This window comes from Calliopsis andreniformis, unplaced genomic scaffold, assembly GCF_051401765.1.
Source record: "Calliopsis andreniformis isolate RMS-2024a unplaced genomic scaffold, iyCalAndr_principal scaffold0022, whole genome shotgun sequence".
Classification (NCBI taxonomy): Eukaryota; Metazoa; Arthropoda; class Insecta; order Hymenoptera; family Andrenidae; genus Calliopsis; species Calliopsis andreniformis.
Genome location: NW_027480432.1, coordinates 9,120,246 through 9,137,461, shown reverse-complemented (window position 1 = coordinate 9,137,461; position 17,216 = coordinate 9,120,246). Strand labels below are relative to the sequence as shown.

Here is a 17,216-nt window from a genome sequence, read left to right as displayed (position 1 = left end):
TAATGAAGACAATTATGTGCAATTCAAATATTTAATAATTAAAATGAAAATATGGATTTCGTCATCTAAATGTATCGTTTATTCGTCCTGATAAAGTAATTATCTAATGTACAAATGAGTCGATTAGAAGGCAACGAAGTATACAAATAAAATTTATTGCTACTTCATGTTACAGGTTTTATCGCAATAAGAAATGACTTATCTATATTTTAAGCTATCTCTAGGCGATGGTAATGTTGTAGTAGGAAGGTTCGGTTACCTTGTATTTATACTTATACCATCGAAAGTGACGGGATAGTCGTAGGAGAGTCTAGATCGCGTGCAAAGTGTCGGTGGTGCTATAGTTTGTTTCGTTGTGAAATTTTCGTGATTTCTCAGGAACAAGTGAGATTTTGCCTCGGTGTGATTCGGCACGGCTCGGACTGGGTCGGTTTTGCGCGAAATTCTGTTCTAATTATCAAATTTTGAAAAACACCCGTGCCATCTAACCTGTACGAATATGGGTCTGCTGTCCGAGGGAAGTCCTTTAAGCTGGGAGGAGACGAAAAATCTCGCTGACCACGTGCGAAAGCATGGGATTATTCAATTTATTAACTTGTACAAGAGGCTCAGGGATAGACAGGGGGATATACTGAAATGGGGCGATGAGGTAATAGACATTTTTTATTTGTCTAATTCACGCAATGCTTATAAACGTGTTTCGCTATGTCATTGCGGGAAATAAGAAAATGAAATACTTCTAAAATCTATCATTCCACATATCTTTCATGAAAAACATAATTGATATCCATTGCACAACATTGTTTAATGTATGTTTGTCAAATAATGTTGAACGTTTATTTAAAAAACAAAAATTTAAGTCATTCAATAGAAAATTATTGTTTTATAATTAATAGAATTATTCCCATTTATGTATTGTTAAATAAAACTAAGCCCTTTGTATTGAATTTACTGATACTTCAAGAGTTCTCATTAATTCATGCTATTCATTATTTTATAGAAGACTATGCTTATGCTTGTTCTTGACATTTATTGATCAAGATGATCGACAGATGTTAGGAACAGTTATAGACTCTAAAATAGCATAAGACGTGACCTTCAGTTTTCTTCAATCATGCTTTAATGCTTAGATGAGTCAACAGTTTTGCTTTAGCTGTGTAATTACAGTGATATACGTTTAACTTTTATAACTTTGTCTAGATATTCCTCTAATCTATCAGATGCTTTAACATTAAGACTCTGACTTAATGTTTTTAATACTATATTTATTAATTTGTAATAGGTGGAATATATGCTTGTTAAGTTTGATGATGAGGCAAAAACTGCTAAGCTTAGTTTAAGGGCTGAAGAGATATTAAAAACTTTGAATGAAAAAGAGCATAATGACCCGGAGTAAGTATTTTTAATAAATAATTAAAATCTAAAATATTAGAAAATTATTTTTATAGCATTTTAGAAGATTCTACAATATTAGCCAACAATTTGGAATCATTTTGTAAATTAAGGAAAATAAAGGTTGCCTTGATACACAGAATTTAAGTAATGATAAAAAATTGTATTGATTTTTGTTATTGTACAGAAATATTAACATCTAGTCAAAAGTCTAATCTATAACTTCAGTAAAAATTAGCAAAAGATTCTAAACTTTTTGCTTATAGTATATGTAAATTCTAAATAACATATGAACTATGTATGACAGTACTAATTTAAAATATTTGCACATTAGAGTAATTATATTTTAATAAAACATATTCATATTACAGTAATGCCAAATCATTATGGAGACCAGAATATGGTGCATACATGGTTGAAGGAACACCAGGGAAACCATATGGGGGTTTATTAGTGCATTTTAATGTTGTTGAAGCGAACATGAGGTATAGAAGACAAGAAGCCACAAAATTACTTCAGCCTAATGAAGTTTTAATGTCTCTGACCAATTTCCCAAGGTATAAAATGTTAATATTTAACCATAGTAAACACATTAACTTACACATTTTCTTTCAGAATGGGAGCACCAGATTTTACAGATCCCCCCACGCAACCGACGCCAAATTCTGGTGCATCAAGAAGTTTGTTTTTTCCTGATGAAGCTATATATCCTGGCCACCCACGATTCAAAACATTAACAAGGAACATAAGACAACGACGAGGAGAAAAAGTTGCTATAAACATTCCTAGTGCGTATTCGCGTTATTTAAAGTTTTTTCCTGTTATTAAAATAGCTGAATAAAAGTTTAATCTAACGTACTTCTTCACAGTTTACAAAGATAAAAATGTTCCAAGCCCATTTAAGGAAGATTATAGTTCCTTAATTAAAGACGAATCTAGTAATGCTGCAAAAGAGGATCATATTTATATGGATGCCATGGGTTTTGGAATGGGATGTTGCTGTTTGCAGCTTACTTTTCAAGCTTGTAATATAGAAGAAGCAAGAACACTATATGATCAATTAACGCCTTTATGCCCAATAATGGTTAGTAATCTGCAATTACATTATCTTATTTATTTAAAATAAGAGCACATGGAGTTAGAATTTTGTTTCGCGCATGCGTTACAGAACATTTGTTTAATATTCGACAGTTGGCTCTAACCGCTGCCAGCCCATTTTACCGAGGATATATAAGTGACGTTGATTGTCGATGGAATGTGATATCTTGTTCTGTTGACTGCAGGACGCAAGAAGAACGTGGTTTAAAGCCTTTGAAAGAAAACAAATTCAGAATCAGTAAATCTAGATACGACTCCATTGACTCGTATCTTAGCGAACAGGGAGACAGGTACAACGACGTTCCGTTAACATACGACGATGAAATATATAAACAGCTTTTGGATAATGGAATTGATAAATTACTTGCACAGCATATAGCTCATTTATTTATTAGAGACACAGTGTCTCTGTTTTCTGAAAAGGTGTATCAAAATGATCTGGAGGATACGGATCACTTCGAAGTAATTATCGTTATAATTATATAATATCATTATAATCGTGTAATTTCTCTTGCATTATCGTATAAACGCAAAAACGCAAAATTTCAGAACATTCAGTCAACAAATTGGCAAACAATGCGGTTTAAGCCACCGCCACCAAATTCTTCTATAGGATGGCGCGTTGAATTCCGTCCGTGTGAAGTTCAGATTACTGATTTTGAAAATGCTGCGATAGTTTGTTTCATTGTTCTTCTTACAAGGGTTATATTAAGCTACAAGTTAAACCTTCTAATACCGATTAGTAAAGTCGACGCAAATATGGGTAGAGCGCAGAGAAGGGACGCTATCAGGGCGGAGAAATTTTGGTTCCGTCAAGATATTACGTCAGACGCGAAAGAGCAAAACGATGGACAAACGGAATACACAGAATTTACGATTAACGAAATTATCAATGGAAAGGTATAATCACTCGCTGATAAATAAAATGAATCACACGAATTATGTAAATATAGAAGCAATTTATATAATTATTTGAGATTACATCGTTCACTTCCAGGATGATGTTTTTCCTGGTTTGATTCCATTAGTAAATTCATACTTAGCTAGCATGGACGTGGACGCTGATACTCATTGTACTGTACAAGCATATATGAAACTAATACAAAAGAGAGCTGCTGGAGAAGTATTAACAACAGCTGCTTGGCTGAGAAAGGAAGTCACTTCACATCCAGATTACAAGTAAGCGTTTTTTTACATCTGTATGTATACAAAATATACTGTTATGTTGTATTATTTACAATTATATTATGTTCATGTAGGCACGATTCTGTAATAACACAACGCATCAATTACGATTTATTAAAGAAAGTACAAAAGATTGTATCGAATGAAATATCGTGTCCAGAGCTGCTTGGAACGTGTACATTATCTAAAACTAATGAAACTATACCTGCAGCAGTTGCGAAAGCAGAAAAAGTTCCAATATAATTGTTAATTGCTATGTGCTTACACGAATCACAGATAACTTAGATGAAATTTCTTTTGGTACATAATATTGTATATATTAACACGAGTGTTCTTGCACAGTACTTAATGCTGGATACTTGCATTCAACTGATTTAACGTTTTTATAAATAGTTACATTCCAGATGATAGTTTTATTACCAAATGTATTAAAAATGTAGTGGTTTGTAAAAATATTAATACTTTCAATCATGAAAAAAACAATCATAGTGTAAAGTTTGTTTATATAGTTATACATAAATAATAATTAAATTGCAGAGGAACATATATTTTGTATTTCAATCCCAAAAGAATGTAGCGAAAATGAAAAACATTTTTCTTTAAACTAAGGTATTCTGTGGTATTATAAACATATTCCTCAATGACTAATTATAAAATTTATTTGTGCTACTACTTAAAAATGGAGAAACCTCCACTGTCAATTGTTTATAATACTATTTTTGTTTTTCATGCAATAATACTATAGCGTTTACAATCGACATCATTCTTTATAATTCCCTTTCGCATTTGTATTTAAAAGAATAATCTATAAATTGTATATGTTAATAAGTTTTTAATTATTTCGTATACCTATTCTTACTTTCCTAAACTGGTCCTGTATGAAATATAAGTATTCCACAACAAAGCTATTGATTGTACTATTAAAACTTGGTATTGTAAAGGTATAAAGTAAAAGTTAAATAATTGCACCATAGGCCATAGCTGAAAAAAATTTTATGTCCATAAATATCAGAAAGAACATAAATATTCACATGCATTAACAGATATTACCTTATAATTATTTTTTAGAATATCAGGATATTCACTTTCCAATTTCATTTTCAATTTTTCTAAATCATTTCCTTGTAAAAAACCGATTGTGGATAGCAATACAACTAAAAATGCAGGCGCAAAAAGCAACTGATCACAGGACACTTTTTTTAATACTACAATGCCACCTTTAGAGCCAATATATTTATCTAATATTCCATACCAGGTACGTGTTACAGGACCCTATTTTATAATTTCAAATCTATAATACATATTTTACACTAAATTGTACAACACTTATATAATAATTTTTCATAAGTTTTGATTCAATATTAAAAGTACTCACACTGTACTATTCACAACTTACAAGACATATTATAGCAGCTGCAAAAATATAATGTGGCTCTAATTTAATGCATTGAACAATGGTTTAGACTGATGTAATCGAATCACAATTCCCAATTGTAATAAAATAGATCACAATCCCTATTTCTTAAGAGTTGGAAAAAATTTTAAATAAGTTGAAAGTTCTGTTATTCCATTTTTTCTAATGTTGGAAATATATTTATGTTGTTCTCTAACTGATCTTTATTGCTGCACTATATTTCTGCAGTGACTACTCATATTTGATAGCATCACTTTGTCAAACATTCATTATACTTTTATCATATTTTTAAATCAAAGTTACTCACAGCAATAAACAAGCCTATACTTCCAAACTGAGCTGTTCGTACAAAGTCTAGTTCTTGTACTTTCCTTCGTTCAACAAAATTTTGTGCTATCTGATCTCCAAGTGCCATTAAAGTACCTGTCCATTTAACAATACAGCAATAAGCACAAATAAAATATGAGAATATAAAAATTAAGGTGAATTTAGACTTTACACTTTGGATGTGCATCGCAAATGATCCACAATGAAAGGTGTAAAATTCATTCAAAGTTAACAGCGAATAAACTAGAAACAGTCTCTACTTTTGACGAAATGCATGGATGATTCATTGATAGTAAAGCAACAGTGATACACCTCGGAAAGTCTCCAGAAACAAGTCAATAGCCGCAGCCAGCCATTCGGAATTTATTTGAAAAGTAGTGAAAATTCAACAATTGATCTATTTAGTGTAAATACTCCAGCTTTTACATTCACTGTGGATGAAACACATTCAAGGTGAACAAGTATAAATTCGTCATTAAATACTCAATATTTTATTACCAGCTTGAACAGCTTGTGTCGCCAATGGATACTTCGTCAACAATTTTCGATACATCCTCGCGACACTCCATTTACTCGCAGGAACTGCCATGATCACCGATCTTTTATCAAATCTTATAGGTTATATTCTAGTTCATGTTTATTGTTTATTTGCCATAAAAGGTCAATGTCACGTGCTTCTGTTTTACAATCAGCACATTTCGTAAAACCGTTTTGCCGAAGAAACACGTCACACGCTCGAATACTCGTGAAACACGTTATAAGATGCTTGACATTCGTACGAAACGTGATTGCATCGCCGAGCACGTGGTCGCCTCGATTTAAAACAGCTCTGTGGTTTACAAACCACGAAGCTAAGCACTCTGTGTAACGCACAGACTCTTATTTCAATCGCATCGATCTCAGGTATCACGTAATCGTAAAACCTGTTTCTCAAAATCGTCTGGTGTTTTAACGTGCTTTGGCTAAATAGCTTGTTTAAAACAATAATAATAAATATTGTCTGCGTATTTATTCAGTTACATGTTTATCGTAGTTACGATTGCATTATTAATACTGTTGGTCATACTGGCGAACTGACAGTTGATTAGGAAATGGTTGCGAAGTAAAGATGGCAGTGAGAGGTGGTGTACGAATTTTTCTCTTCCTAATTTTGTGCATTTTCTTGGTGAAATCATGTAACGGGGCCGCGACAGACATTGAATTAGACGCCAAGGCACAGTTGTTGCATAGGCTCGATAGTTTGAATCTTCTATTGTACACATTTTTATTAATATTAACTGTTTTAACAATATGGACATTTAAGCATCGCCGTCTTAGGTTCCTCCATGAAACTGGTCTAGCTGTCATTTATGGTGAGTCGTCTGCTATAGTCGCTGTTTATGTGTTACTATCGTTCGTTTTAATCTATTGTGCAATATTTAATTATACTTCACAATTATTACTATAAAAGGCTCTTTGACATTTTGCTGTTGCATATAGATACATGAGTTAAATGTCTCTTTATTCTAGACTGATGTTTCAGCATGTAAAATCATAATAAATGATATTACATTTCCATGATCTTTTGAAATGATAATGTTAAATAATTAATAGCTGATGAAGTACATCAAGTTTGATATAACAGTATTTTGTCTCCTCAGTCAAATATTTGTCCATCATCTTTGATGATTCATATCAAAAACCTTTATTTGATAATATTTGTTTTATAATCCCTTTAAGCGCTTCTGTGTTTTTTGATAATGAGTTAAATAAAACAGTTATCTTTGATTTGCATTGTAACATATTCATCAACATTATTTAAAAAGTAACTATTAGAGTTTTCTAATAAAATTGTTTTTGTATGCATATGTAACAGAAAAGAGTGTAAAGAATGTAAAGTTGTTATATAATTGAATAAGGTCATGCATAAAGAAATTATATAAGAAAAATTCCAGTTCTGTTGATTAAAAAATCTGTTAGAGGTAGCATTCCTTTCTCCATAGATGTGACAGAGTTAATTTCTTTCTATGATTTCTTATGAATGTTTGCAATTAAAGATTTATAAACATTTGAATGTATATGGGCATATTTCAGGGTTAATTATAGGGGCAATAATTCGTTATGGCTTCACTACAAGTAGCACCATTCTTCACATGCCTGTTGTGCCAGACAACAGTAGCAAATATAATCAATCAGTTCCTCCAGATACGTTATGGTTACGTTTTCCAGAAGATAAAGGCGGTGGTGTTATTAAGAATAAAACATTTGCTTATTCCTTTAGAGGAGAGATTTATAAGCAGGATAATGAGATTGATCTGAAGGTACTTTACACTTATGAAACAATTATTTATCCTCATATGACTGAAATTGATGAGTCAATTAAAATAATTGAATTATTATAGGCCACCTTTGATCCAGAAATATTTTTTAACATTATTTTACCACCAATTATCTTTCATGCTGGTTATAGCTTGAAACGTGTAAGTAAAGCAGTATTTATTAATATATTGTTTTATTTAAACAAAAGAGGTATGATATAATTGATTTTATCATTCTTTATTTTAGAAATACTTCTTTAGAAATTTGGGAGCAATTCTTATGTATGCTTTACTTGGAACAACTATATCTGCATTTGTTATCGGGTATGTGTTTTTTAAGTATAACAAATGTACCTGATTAATAAGTAGATATATAATCCCTAATCTCAATAACACTTTTATTTGCATTTTTCAAAGCTTTTGTATTGTGCGTTCCCTCTGATAATTACATGTCCATAGGTCATTTAGATTCAATTTATCTGTTATTTTTCTCGTAAGCCATGGATAAAAGGAAAAATTCTGTTTGTAACATAATAGATCACATTTTTAATCATTTATTCTGTGTTTCCATGTATTATGTATTTCTTTTTTTCAGGGCATTGATGTACGCGTTTTTACAATTAATACCACACCTCTCTGCTTCATTCACATTTTTGGATACCTTATATTTTGGTGCATTAATATCTCCTACAGATCCATTGACAATAATTTCTATTTTTAATGATTTACACGTAGATGTAAATTTGTATGCTTTAGTATTTGGAGAAAGTGTCTTAAATGATGCTGTTGCAATTGTACTTAGCGGGTATGTATAATAATCTATTAAAGACATGTTCAATTTGATTTATGGCCAAACTCATTCATAAATGCAATTTTATATTCTATTTCAGTTCCATACAAAATTATGCGGAACGTTATCAATTAGGCTCAGGTGGATTCGAAACTGTAGCATTTTTCCAAGCATTTGGCGATTTCGTTGGAATATTTAGTCTGTCTTTATTCATCGGTGCTACAATGGGCTGTATCACTGCTTTATTAACGAAATTTACCAGAGTTAGAGATTTCCCCCTCTTGGAATCAGCTTTATTCGTTTTGATGTCATATAGTACTTTCTTGATTGCAGAGGCATCTGACCTTACAGGTACATTTAAGAGATATGTTCTAAGCATTGCATAAGTTTCTCTAGTAGTATATATCTATTGTTTTAAATAATGATTCATATACAGGTGTGGTAGCAGTCTTATTCTGTGGTATTTGTCAAGCACATTACACTTATAATAATCTTAGCCCAGATTCTCGACAGCGGACGAAGCAATTGTTTGAACTTCTGAACTTTTTAGCCGAAAACTTTATATTCAGTTACATTGGTGTTTCAATGTTTACGTTCCCGAAACACCACTTTGATCCTGGGTTTATTTTTGCAGGATTTGTATCCTTCATCATATCATATAATTTCCATTCTAATCATAATCATAATACATATAAATTAAGAAAATTCCTTAACCATTTCATTATAGCTTTGTGCGCTATTAGGTCGTGCAGCTAATGTATATCCATTATCCTTTATATTGAACTTGGCGAGAAAACCCAAAATATCTCTTAATTATCAGCACATGTTATTTTTTGCTGGATTACGAGGTGCTATGAGTTTTGCATTGGCAATCAGAAACACTGTGTCAGATGCTCGACAAGCTATGCTGACAACAACTAGCTTAATTGTGATATTGACAGTAATTTTCCAAGGTGGAGCAACGACTCAATTTTTGAGTTGGTTCAACATACCGTAAGTTTTAATAAATTCGATTATATAATTGTTCCTCGTATATAATTGTATGAGCAGATTGTAATGAATATATTTCAGAGTTGGAGTAGATGAAGAAATCGAAGGACTGTCGCATAATGGAATGCGTAGTGTAAGTATTTCAGTTTTTTCTTTTTTTTTTTTTTTTTTTTTCAGAGTATTACAAATTGAAATTATTAGCACTGATCCCACAAAAGTAATATAAAAAGAGTATTTGCACTAACACGTCCACTAGATTTAGTTTTTTGAAGTTGTTAATATAAATAAAGTAATAGCAATAGTTATATTACCAAAAAATATAGTCATTGACATTTAATTTAGCTTACATATTGTTATAGAATATTTTCTTTGAAGGAATGCAATTTTTGTAGTATTTGAAGTTATTGAAGCTTTTGTATTGCATTCATTTTTCTGTTGCTTATTAACACGTAGTAGAAACATTAGTTATTTTCATTCTTTTATGATAATAAATTATGCATATATGCACATAACTATAAATATTAAACATCAGAATAAAAGAAAACAAACGTTCTACACATTTCATATCATATATAAACAGAAATAATATCTTTACATCATGGTTTTCATGAGATAAAATAAATTGTCTGAAGCAAAATTTTAATAAGATTCTTCTTGAAGTTTCTCAGTCTTTAATATCAGAAAGCATCTCTGTAGATACAAAAATGTTCTTAGTACATATGTTTTAATGTGTTATTTTACAAGAGTATATTGGCCCATAAAGTATGATCTTCTAAAATTTAAATTTGAAATTTTTAGTGCTATTAAAAAATGTTTAAATTACAATTAAAGTAGGTTTACTTGAATTACATTTATGTGAATTTAAGACAGTTACTGTAAAATAAAATTGTTACTTGTTTACTTTATGGACCATTTATTTATAATATAAAGTTATCTAAAATATGAAACATAATGATGTTTTCTTTAGAAGAATTTAAAAACAAAGGTATTTACGCATGTATGCTTTAATTCATATTGTTCTTATACTGCTATTTTCTCCATTTTTTATGCCCAGGTATTTCTAAATAATTAAGATCTGCACTTTTGACATCATAAATCGTAATTGAAATCTTCCCAAAGTTTTAGTTTTAATATTTATAAGAGAGTTATATACATTACAAATGTTATTTCTTATAGCTTTACCTACATAATATTGGGTTACTACTTATGCACAAGATCTACTAAAATTATAGTTTGCACTAGAAGTTAACTTTTTGAGAAATCCAGCATGTCTATTACATTGTAACAAAATTTATGAAAATGCTTTATTAATCTTAAATAATTGCGCTTAATAATTAATATAGAAATTACTGGAATTTAACTTGCTAATGTTAATAGTCTGGTGGCGAAGGTGGCTTCGGAGATCTGGACATGCGTAGGGAGAGAAGTCCTCCGGTATGTTTTCATATTAATTCAAGAATTGAATTATGTTGTTTATGTGGTCACGAATACTTATTGTATTTAATACATACTTAAAATTATAAATTTTTATGTTCAAATTAATTTAGCTATAAGGTTTTTCATAATACACATTTAATTCTTTTCTCATAGCTTATAACATAATTAGATAGCATATAAATTTAGTTAGTTTTGTGCACTGTAAATAATATTGTACGAGTTGCTTTCTGTTATTAATAAGTATGGACGAAACAGTGAAAGAAAATAGGAATTTAACAAAAATTATCTTATTAAAATGACTGCAGTGACCACTACGATAACAATTATTATTATATCAATATAATTATCATAATAATTAGTACATTATTTTTCACAAATGATATGATAACAAATGTTTCTAACATTATTCTTTAAATTAAGTATAGTGTTGATAATGCATTAATTTCTTTGATTTGTAAGCATTAAATGTCATTTTCAGGATAGAATTTGTCTTCGAGTTTCATACAAGATATCATTTTTTTAAATATTTAATTAAATATTGTTTAGTTATTTGTTTAGTTGTCGAACTTTAATACACCACAAATTTAAAAAACTAACAATTTTGCAGAGGCTTATATTTATTTTTAGCTATATTTACACACGTATGTAAACAAATTAATTGCACCATGTAATATAATATCGCTAAAGTTATTACCTTTATATTTAAGACTATGGTTTTGCTTTCATTAAATATTAGTTCAATTAGCTAACTGCATGTGCTTAAATATTTCTTTTTGTATCATTTTTGTTATCCATTCTGTATGTTAATGATTAGTAGCATATGAAATCTTATACATACATTTATATTAATTAACAAAACATATCTAAACATAATTAACAGGGTATATCAATACATAATGAACAATCAAGCATGTTCATTAATACTTAATAATAACACCAAAGATTTTATTATATGAGTACCTTAACAAGCTTCAATATTTTATGAAATTGCTGTATATGTACTTTCATCATGCAATTTAAATTTATTTATAAAGTGGTTTTATTTCTTAATTAATTTCTAACTTCTGAAATGTTTTTGCTAACCAGTGTTTTACATTTAGTTGCATTTAAAGAAAATATCATAATCATACAGGATGGATAATCAAAATATCCTTCACGTTTCACAGTATAATTCTATGCAGGATGGATCATTACCAGGCAGTGGCACGAAACCTAATGAAAAAGCATTACTTGCCAGAATATGGGGTGATTTTGATACTCGGTACATGAAACCACTCCTAACTCACTCCAGGCCTACCTTATTGGAGACACTACCTGTTTGTTGCGGTCCTCTAGCCAGGATTCTTACAACAACACAGCAAATGACACAAGTATGGAAAACGCTTATTAAGAAAAAGAGAATTTGATAAACTTTTATGATACTTTGTACTATGACTCTTATATTCCAGGATGAAGCCATTAGAAAAGCAGATTCGGATTCTGATTTTTGTCTCGAAGATCGTGAAATGGATAGACGAAGGACTAGTGTTCAACCGGTGAGTTTTCATCAACCTAATCTCAATTATACTATTAATCCGTGCTATCAACCTAACAGCACAGACGCCACTAATCCAGATGAACCTTACGTAATTCTTAATTTACACAGAAGGTAGAAATAACAATTTTAAATTCAAATATTTGAAATTCGTATAGAAGTTATCCATGTGTGAAGATATTCCAATACATTGGTATAAATGAGTTTACCATTTGTACCTGGTTTTCCTGTAATTTTAAACACGATTTCGAGTTATTTCTTTGTTATATCATTTACATATGAACATTCTCAAGGACACTTGTACAATATAAACTTTCCATTTTATATGAAAGTACCATTTTAATATTAGATATGACGTTTATGTTTCTATTCAATGTCTTGAGGCTTTCTGTGGCAGTTACTAATTCACTACTCGACTGTGCTTTCTTAACTTTATAAATAATTGCTTCTGCTAAGTTCTTTCATATAAAATGTACTGAATATGCATGAAAAACTTACTTTTCTTCGCTGTAGAAAGGCGGTGATACACACGTGAAAAATTAATTAAAAGATTGAACAGTATGCAATTGTAAAATGTATTTATGTACAGTAAGTATACATATTATTATCTATTTGAATATCATTTCGCTAGAGCAAAAGTAAAATATTGTGTATCGCTGTTTATCTTAATCAAATTTAATGAGTTATTAACAACACTAACAGTATTTCCACACTGACAAAAAAAAAAAATAATTAGTTACCAAAATATGCTGAAGTTGAATTGTCATTGTATAGGCATGAATTTACATAGAGTCTTCTTACCAAAGTTATTTTACATACAAAGTAAATGTATGCAACTATTCTAGTCATTATTTACCTGTAATAAACACATGAAGAATTAATGGATTAGAATTTATTCGAAATCGATATGTGTAATACTGCAGTGTAACACTTCCTCATCCATGTAACATAGATTAGTTTGTTAATATCAAAGTACTTATTTTACTTCTTATGTTTACATATAATTTTTCTTAATTCGAAAATTATGTTTAATGTCTACTGGTATCAATGTACTGCTAAGCATTAAAGGGGTATTTTTGTTCTTCTTAATTTAAGCGCAAAAAGTTTGTGTATTTGTCCACTTTTTTTTTTATTACCAATTTAAAGCACTTTCTTTAGTCTACATTTGACCGCGCTGTTACCGATTTTTTTAGAGAAAAAGAAATGATGATGATGATGATGATGATGATGATGATGATGATGATGAAGACCTAAGAATCATTGGAATGGAAGGATTTATTCCGTTACGAACATTGTAATGGGACAGAAGCTATTGAAAATAGTATTTTGAGAAGATTATTTTGAAAGATTTTGTAATAAATCCTTGGGGTAGAGAAAACGATTGAAACTAATTGCTTTGTATATACATACAAAGTTCTTTTAGAAATACTTTTGAATTTTAATATTCACAATGATAGTGAGCATCTACATTATTAGCTAACATCTCCTTACTCTTGTATAAATTAGAAAACATGTAATTTCAATTTCTTCAGTGAGCGGATTGTACACCTATGTTTTCTATTATTTAAATTGCATATATATTTATAAAAGTATATTTATTCGAATGATTATAATAGGTATTTCTAAGTGTTAGCAGTAACACGAAGAAATAATATTGAAGTAAAAGATATTCATCCGTTATCTTAACATTGTGAGAATTGCAAAAATCAAATGATGTATAATATGTAAACAGCAGAATACTTAAAATATGTATATATTACGACTCTTTTTAAATAGATTAATTCTAAGGAATGATAGAGTCCTGATCTGTACTAAAAATTTTTGTGGAATTGCCAAAGTTTTAGCATTTTTTAAATAAACATTAAACATAATTTTCAATACTGAAGGAATCTGCAAGCTTTCGTATCTCAGTAACATTAAAATAACAATGTTATTAAGAAGTTTATGAAGTAGACATTATTTCCTGTAATTTTCAGTTTTCTTTTACATTGTTCATATTCCGTGTACATAGAGCTGTACTGGCAAAAGATATTTAGGTCAAATTTATTGTTTATTGAATGTTACTGCATGCAGAATCAAATCATTACTTAGTTGTTATTAATTTTCATGTAAAAGAGGCTGTTTTAAATTTGCCGCTTGCACACTATTTATGCTATCAGTAACAAATAACTTTCACAAAAAAAATTTACGTTTGCTTCCCTTACATTATTGCAAAAATATCTCTCACTATGTAGCTACACTGCTCTAATTTTTCACACTTAATTATTGAAGCATTTATTACACAACATTACAAGTAATTTAACTCATATGTCAAGAAGTAGAATTTCATATAAATATTTTGCAAGTTTATATCATTTAAAATAAGTAATTCTTAAATATGAGATAGCAGTATTTATACCGTTTTTACTCAAGTCCTTAAAATAACACGATCTTTGTATAATATTTTACATAACATTCTATTGTGCAATCGGCAAGTAATTTATTTTATTAGTGATAAATTTATTGTGATTATGTTTCTATAGGTATAGCGAGGAATTTCTATGTGAATTTATTATTTATTATAAAGTTTATTGTACTTATTCTTTTTATTTAATTTGTCTGTATTGCTTATTTCTATTTGGTTCCTCCACAGCCACATGTAAGGAGCTCCCCAAACAGAACACATTTATAAAAAGTGAATCTAACATAGTTTATTAACAGTGAGTTGTATACATTTTTGAGGATTTGGTTATAGTTATGTTTTAAGTATTAAACATTGCTTCCTTTATTTTTCAATATGCCATACAAATTTATATTGTACACTATTTTGTTGTTTTAAATGAATTCCAGTTCAGTGTATTTACTTTCTAACACAATTTTGTTATGGGATAAGTTTAATTTGTTAAAATAGGTGCATATGTATGCTTTCTGATACAATGTAAACGATACCTCAAATAATATTTAATGATAAAAATGATGATCTAGGTATATGCGTATGCAAATGTTGGTGTCAAACAATATTACTGTTGTATTATAGTTTTTATAAATGTTGATTATATTTTTCTGGTATTTGTTTTCTTTGGGAAATATTATTCAGTATTTCGGACAAGAAATGACATAGCTACAAAAAGTTTGATGTAAGTATTGTCATGCAGAAAATACATAACAGGGAGAAGGCACTACAAGATTTGTCTTAGCGTGATATACTTTTGAATTAATAGTAATCAGTGACAATCTAATTGCATTATGAGTAACAATGAATAACAAAATTACATACTAGGAAGATAACGACAAATTATAATCCTTCTCCTTATTTGATAAGCTGGTATGCTTCGAATCATGGTACTTTTCTGAAAATAAATTTCACTTCAGATATTTGTTTAGTTCTGTATTTCTTATGTCTAAGTTTTTAAGAGCTTTTCCATATACATAATTAATATTCTAATAATTGTATTTGGTGTACCACCAAATAGTATGTAAGAATCTAGAAATGGATTCTTGATGTATTTAATACTTTGTGGGGCAGCTGGGAACTATGATGGGAGAAGTTAGTCCGGGACCACTACAACTGCACACACGCGTCGCCTTGCCAGGTTTGGTCGGCAGACATTTATAAAGACTAAATAATTGATATTGGTAAATAAACTTACTTGCTAAACATGTAATACTGTATGTGCAACTGATAAATGTATTTATTTGAAAAGCTTATAATCTGTGCGAATTATTATAACGAGTTATTATTAATAATTTCAAATAAATGTATTTATTTGAAAAGCTTATAATCTATGCGAATTATTATAACGAATTATTATTAGCAGAGTTTTGAAGATACTTCCAATTGTCTTTCATATTGATTCCATTGATATAGACAAAATTCATAGCCATTATATTATGTCTCATTGAGACAGCAATGTTGGAATAAGCATAGGTCATGTTATTTTTACTTTATATGTAATTATAATTATTTATACTCTTCTAATTATTATTAATACAAAATCAGATAAATATCTAAATTCTTAACTGATCAAGTTATGCGTGCATGTGGGTATGTGTACATATTCAAGTGTGTATTACATTTATTGGTTGTACTAAATCTGGTAAATTTAAATTTGACGAAGTTCAATACACAAAGGAATGCTTACTAATAAATATATAATTATGATTTTTAGTTGGTAGTGAGTTTATCCTTTAGTAGAGGTCCTGGCTTGTAATTATTATCATTGAAGAAATTAAACTTGCAATGTTGTTGGATTATACGCAGTAATGTGACACCAACCAATGCCTCCTAAGTGTGCATTGTGCATTCAAATATGATAATTGATGAATAAAATAAAATATTCCACAAGGTTAACGAATCTTTTGAAATATACCATATTTGTATAGAATTGTATTAGATACGCAAATATTGTAAGACATTTATAAAATCTTACATTAATATCATGACAATAAATTACTGATTTTTTGTTCAAATTTCATTGTATTAAAAACTTTAATTTTAAAAGGAATATTAATAATACAATCTATAATACCATTTTTAATTATTATACTTGAATGTATATTGCAATAGTTTAATGTAAATGGATAAATCGATTTGTAATGCAATTATTTGGACATATAATTTAATCCTTTGTTCAGCAAATTGATTTTGCTGGCATATACAATCATAATGACATTCAATGTGCAGGACACTTAGTGTATGGTGATACACAGATGTATACCTTTTATAATTTATAATTGTATATGCATTTTGAAGAGACAAAAAGTATGTAACCA

The 17,216-nt window shown here is 29.4% G+C and overlaps 3 protein-coding genes across 13 annotated transcripts; 2 read left to right on the top strand and 1 right to left on the bottom strand.

Moving 5' to 3' along the window:
* The first annotated feature begins 293 nt into the window (after positions 1–293).
* On the top strand, positions 294–3,918 carry Gclc (glutamate--cysteine ligase). Its single transcript, XM_076390312.1, has 9 exons — positions 294–649; positions 1,283–1,392; positions 1,764–1,949; positions 2,008–2,180; positions 2,262–2,476; positions 2,584–2,952; positions 3,040–3,390; positions 3,488–3,669; positions 3,750–3,918. Exons 1-9 carry the CDS (start codon positions 500–502, stop codon positions 3,916–3,918), a joined length of 1,905 nt encoding a protein of 634 aa, XP_076246427.1. The 5' UTR covers positions 294–499.
* Positions 3,430–6,423, bottom strand: Mpv17 (Mitochondrial inner membrane protein MPV17). Of its 2 annotated transcripts, XR_013003088.1 has the most exons (5): positions 5,915–6,423; positions 5,397–5,512; positions 4,726–4,947; positions 3,881–4,656; positions 3,430–3,757 (listed from the first exon to the last, which is right to left on the bottom strand). XR_013003088.1 is itself a non-coding variant. In XM_076390314.1 (4 exons), exons 1-4 carry the CDS (start codon positions 6,003–6,005, stop codon positions 4,531–4,533), a joined length of 555 nt encoding a protein of 184 aa, XP_076246429.1. In that variant the 5' UTR covers positions 6,006–6,423; the 3' UTR covers positions 3,430–4,530. The 2 variants fall into 2 exon arrangements, 1 of the variants encoding a protein (XP_076246429.1); XM_076390314.1 differs by having other exon boundaries at positions 3,430–4,656.
* On the top strand, positions 6,281–16,694 carry Nhe3 (Na[+]/H[+] hydrogen exchanger 3). 10 transcript variants are annotated; one of them, XR_013003087.1, is made up of 14 exons: positions 6,281–6,768; positions 7,490–7,716; positions 7,798–7,875; positions 7,961–8,037; positions 8,309–8,518; positions 8,604–8,854; positions 8,940–9,142; positions 9,231–9,496; positions 9,575–9,626; positions 10,871–10,927; positions 12,097–12,300; positions 12,379–12,465; positions 15,097–16,079; positions 16,613–16,694. XR_013003087.1 is itself a non-coding variant. In XM_076390306.1 (14 exons), exons 1-13 carry the CDS (start codon positions 6,525–6,527, stop codon positions 16,057–16,059), a joined length of 2,046 nt encoding a protein of 681 aa, XP_076246421.1. In that variant the 5' UTR covers positions 6,281–6,524; the 3' UTR covers positions 16,060–16,079; positions 16,613–16,694. The 10 variants fall into 10 exon arrangements, 9 of the variants coding, with proteins under 9 accessions (XP_076246421.1, XP_076246420.1, XP_076246426.1 ...); XM_076390306.1 differs by having other exon boundaries at positions 15,970–16,079; XM_076390305.1 differs by having other exon boundaries at positions 15,970–16,694.
* The last annotated feature ends 522 nt before the right edge of the window (positions 16,695–17,216 follow it).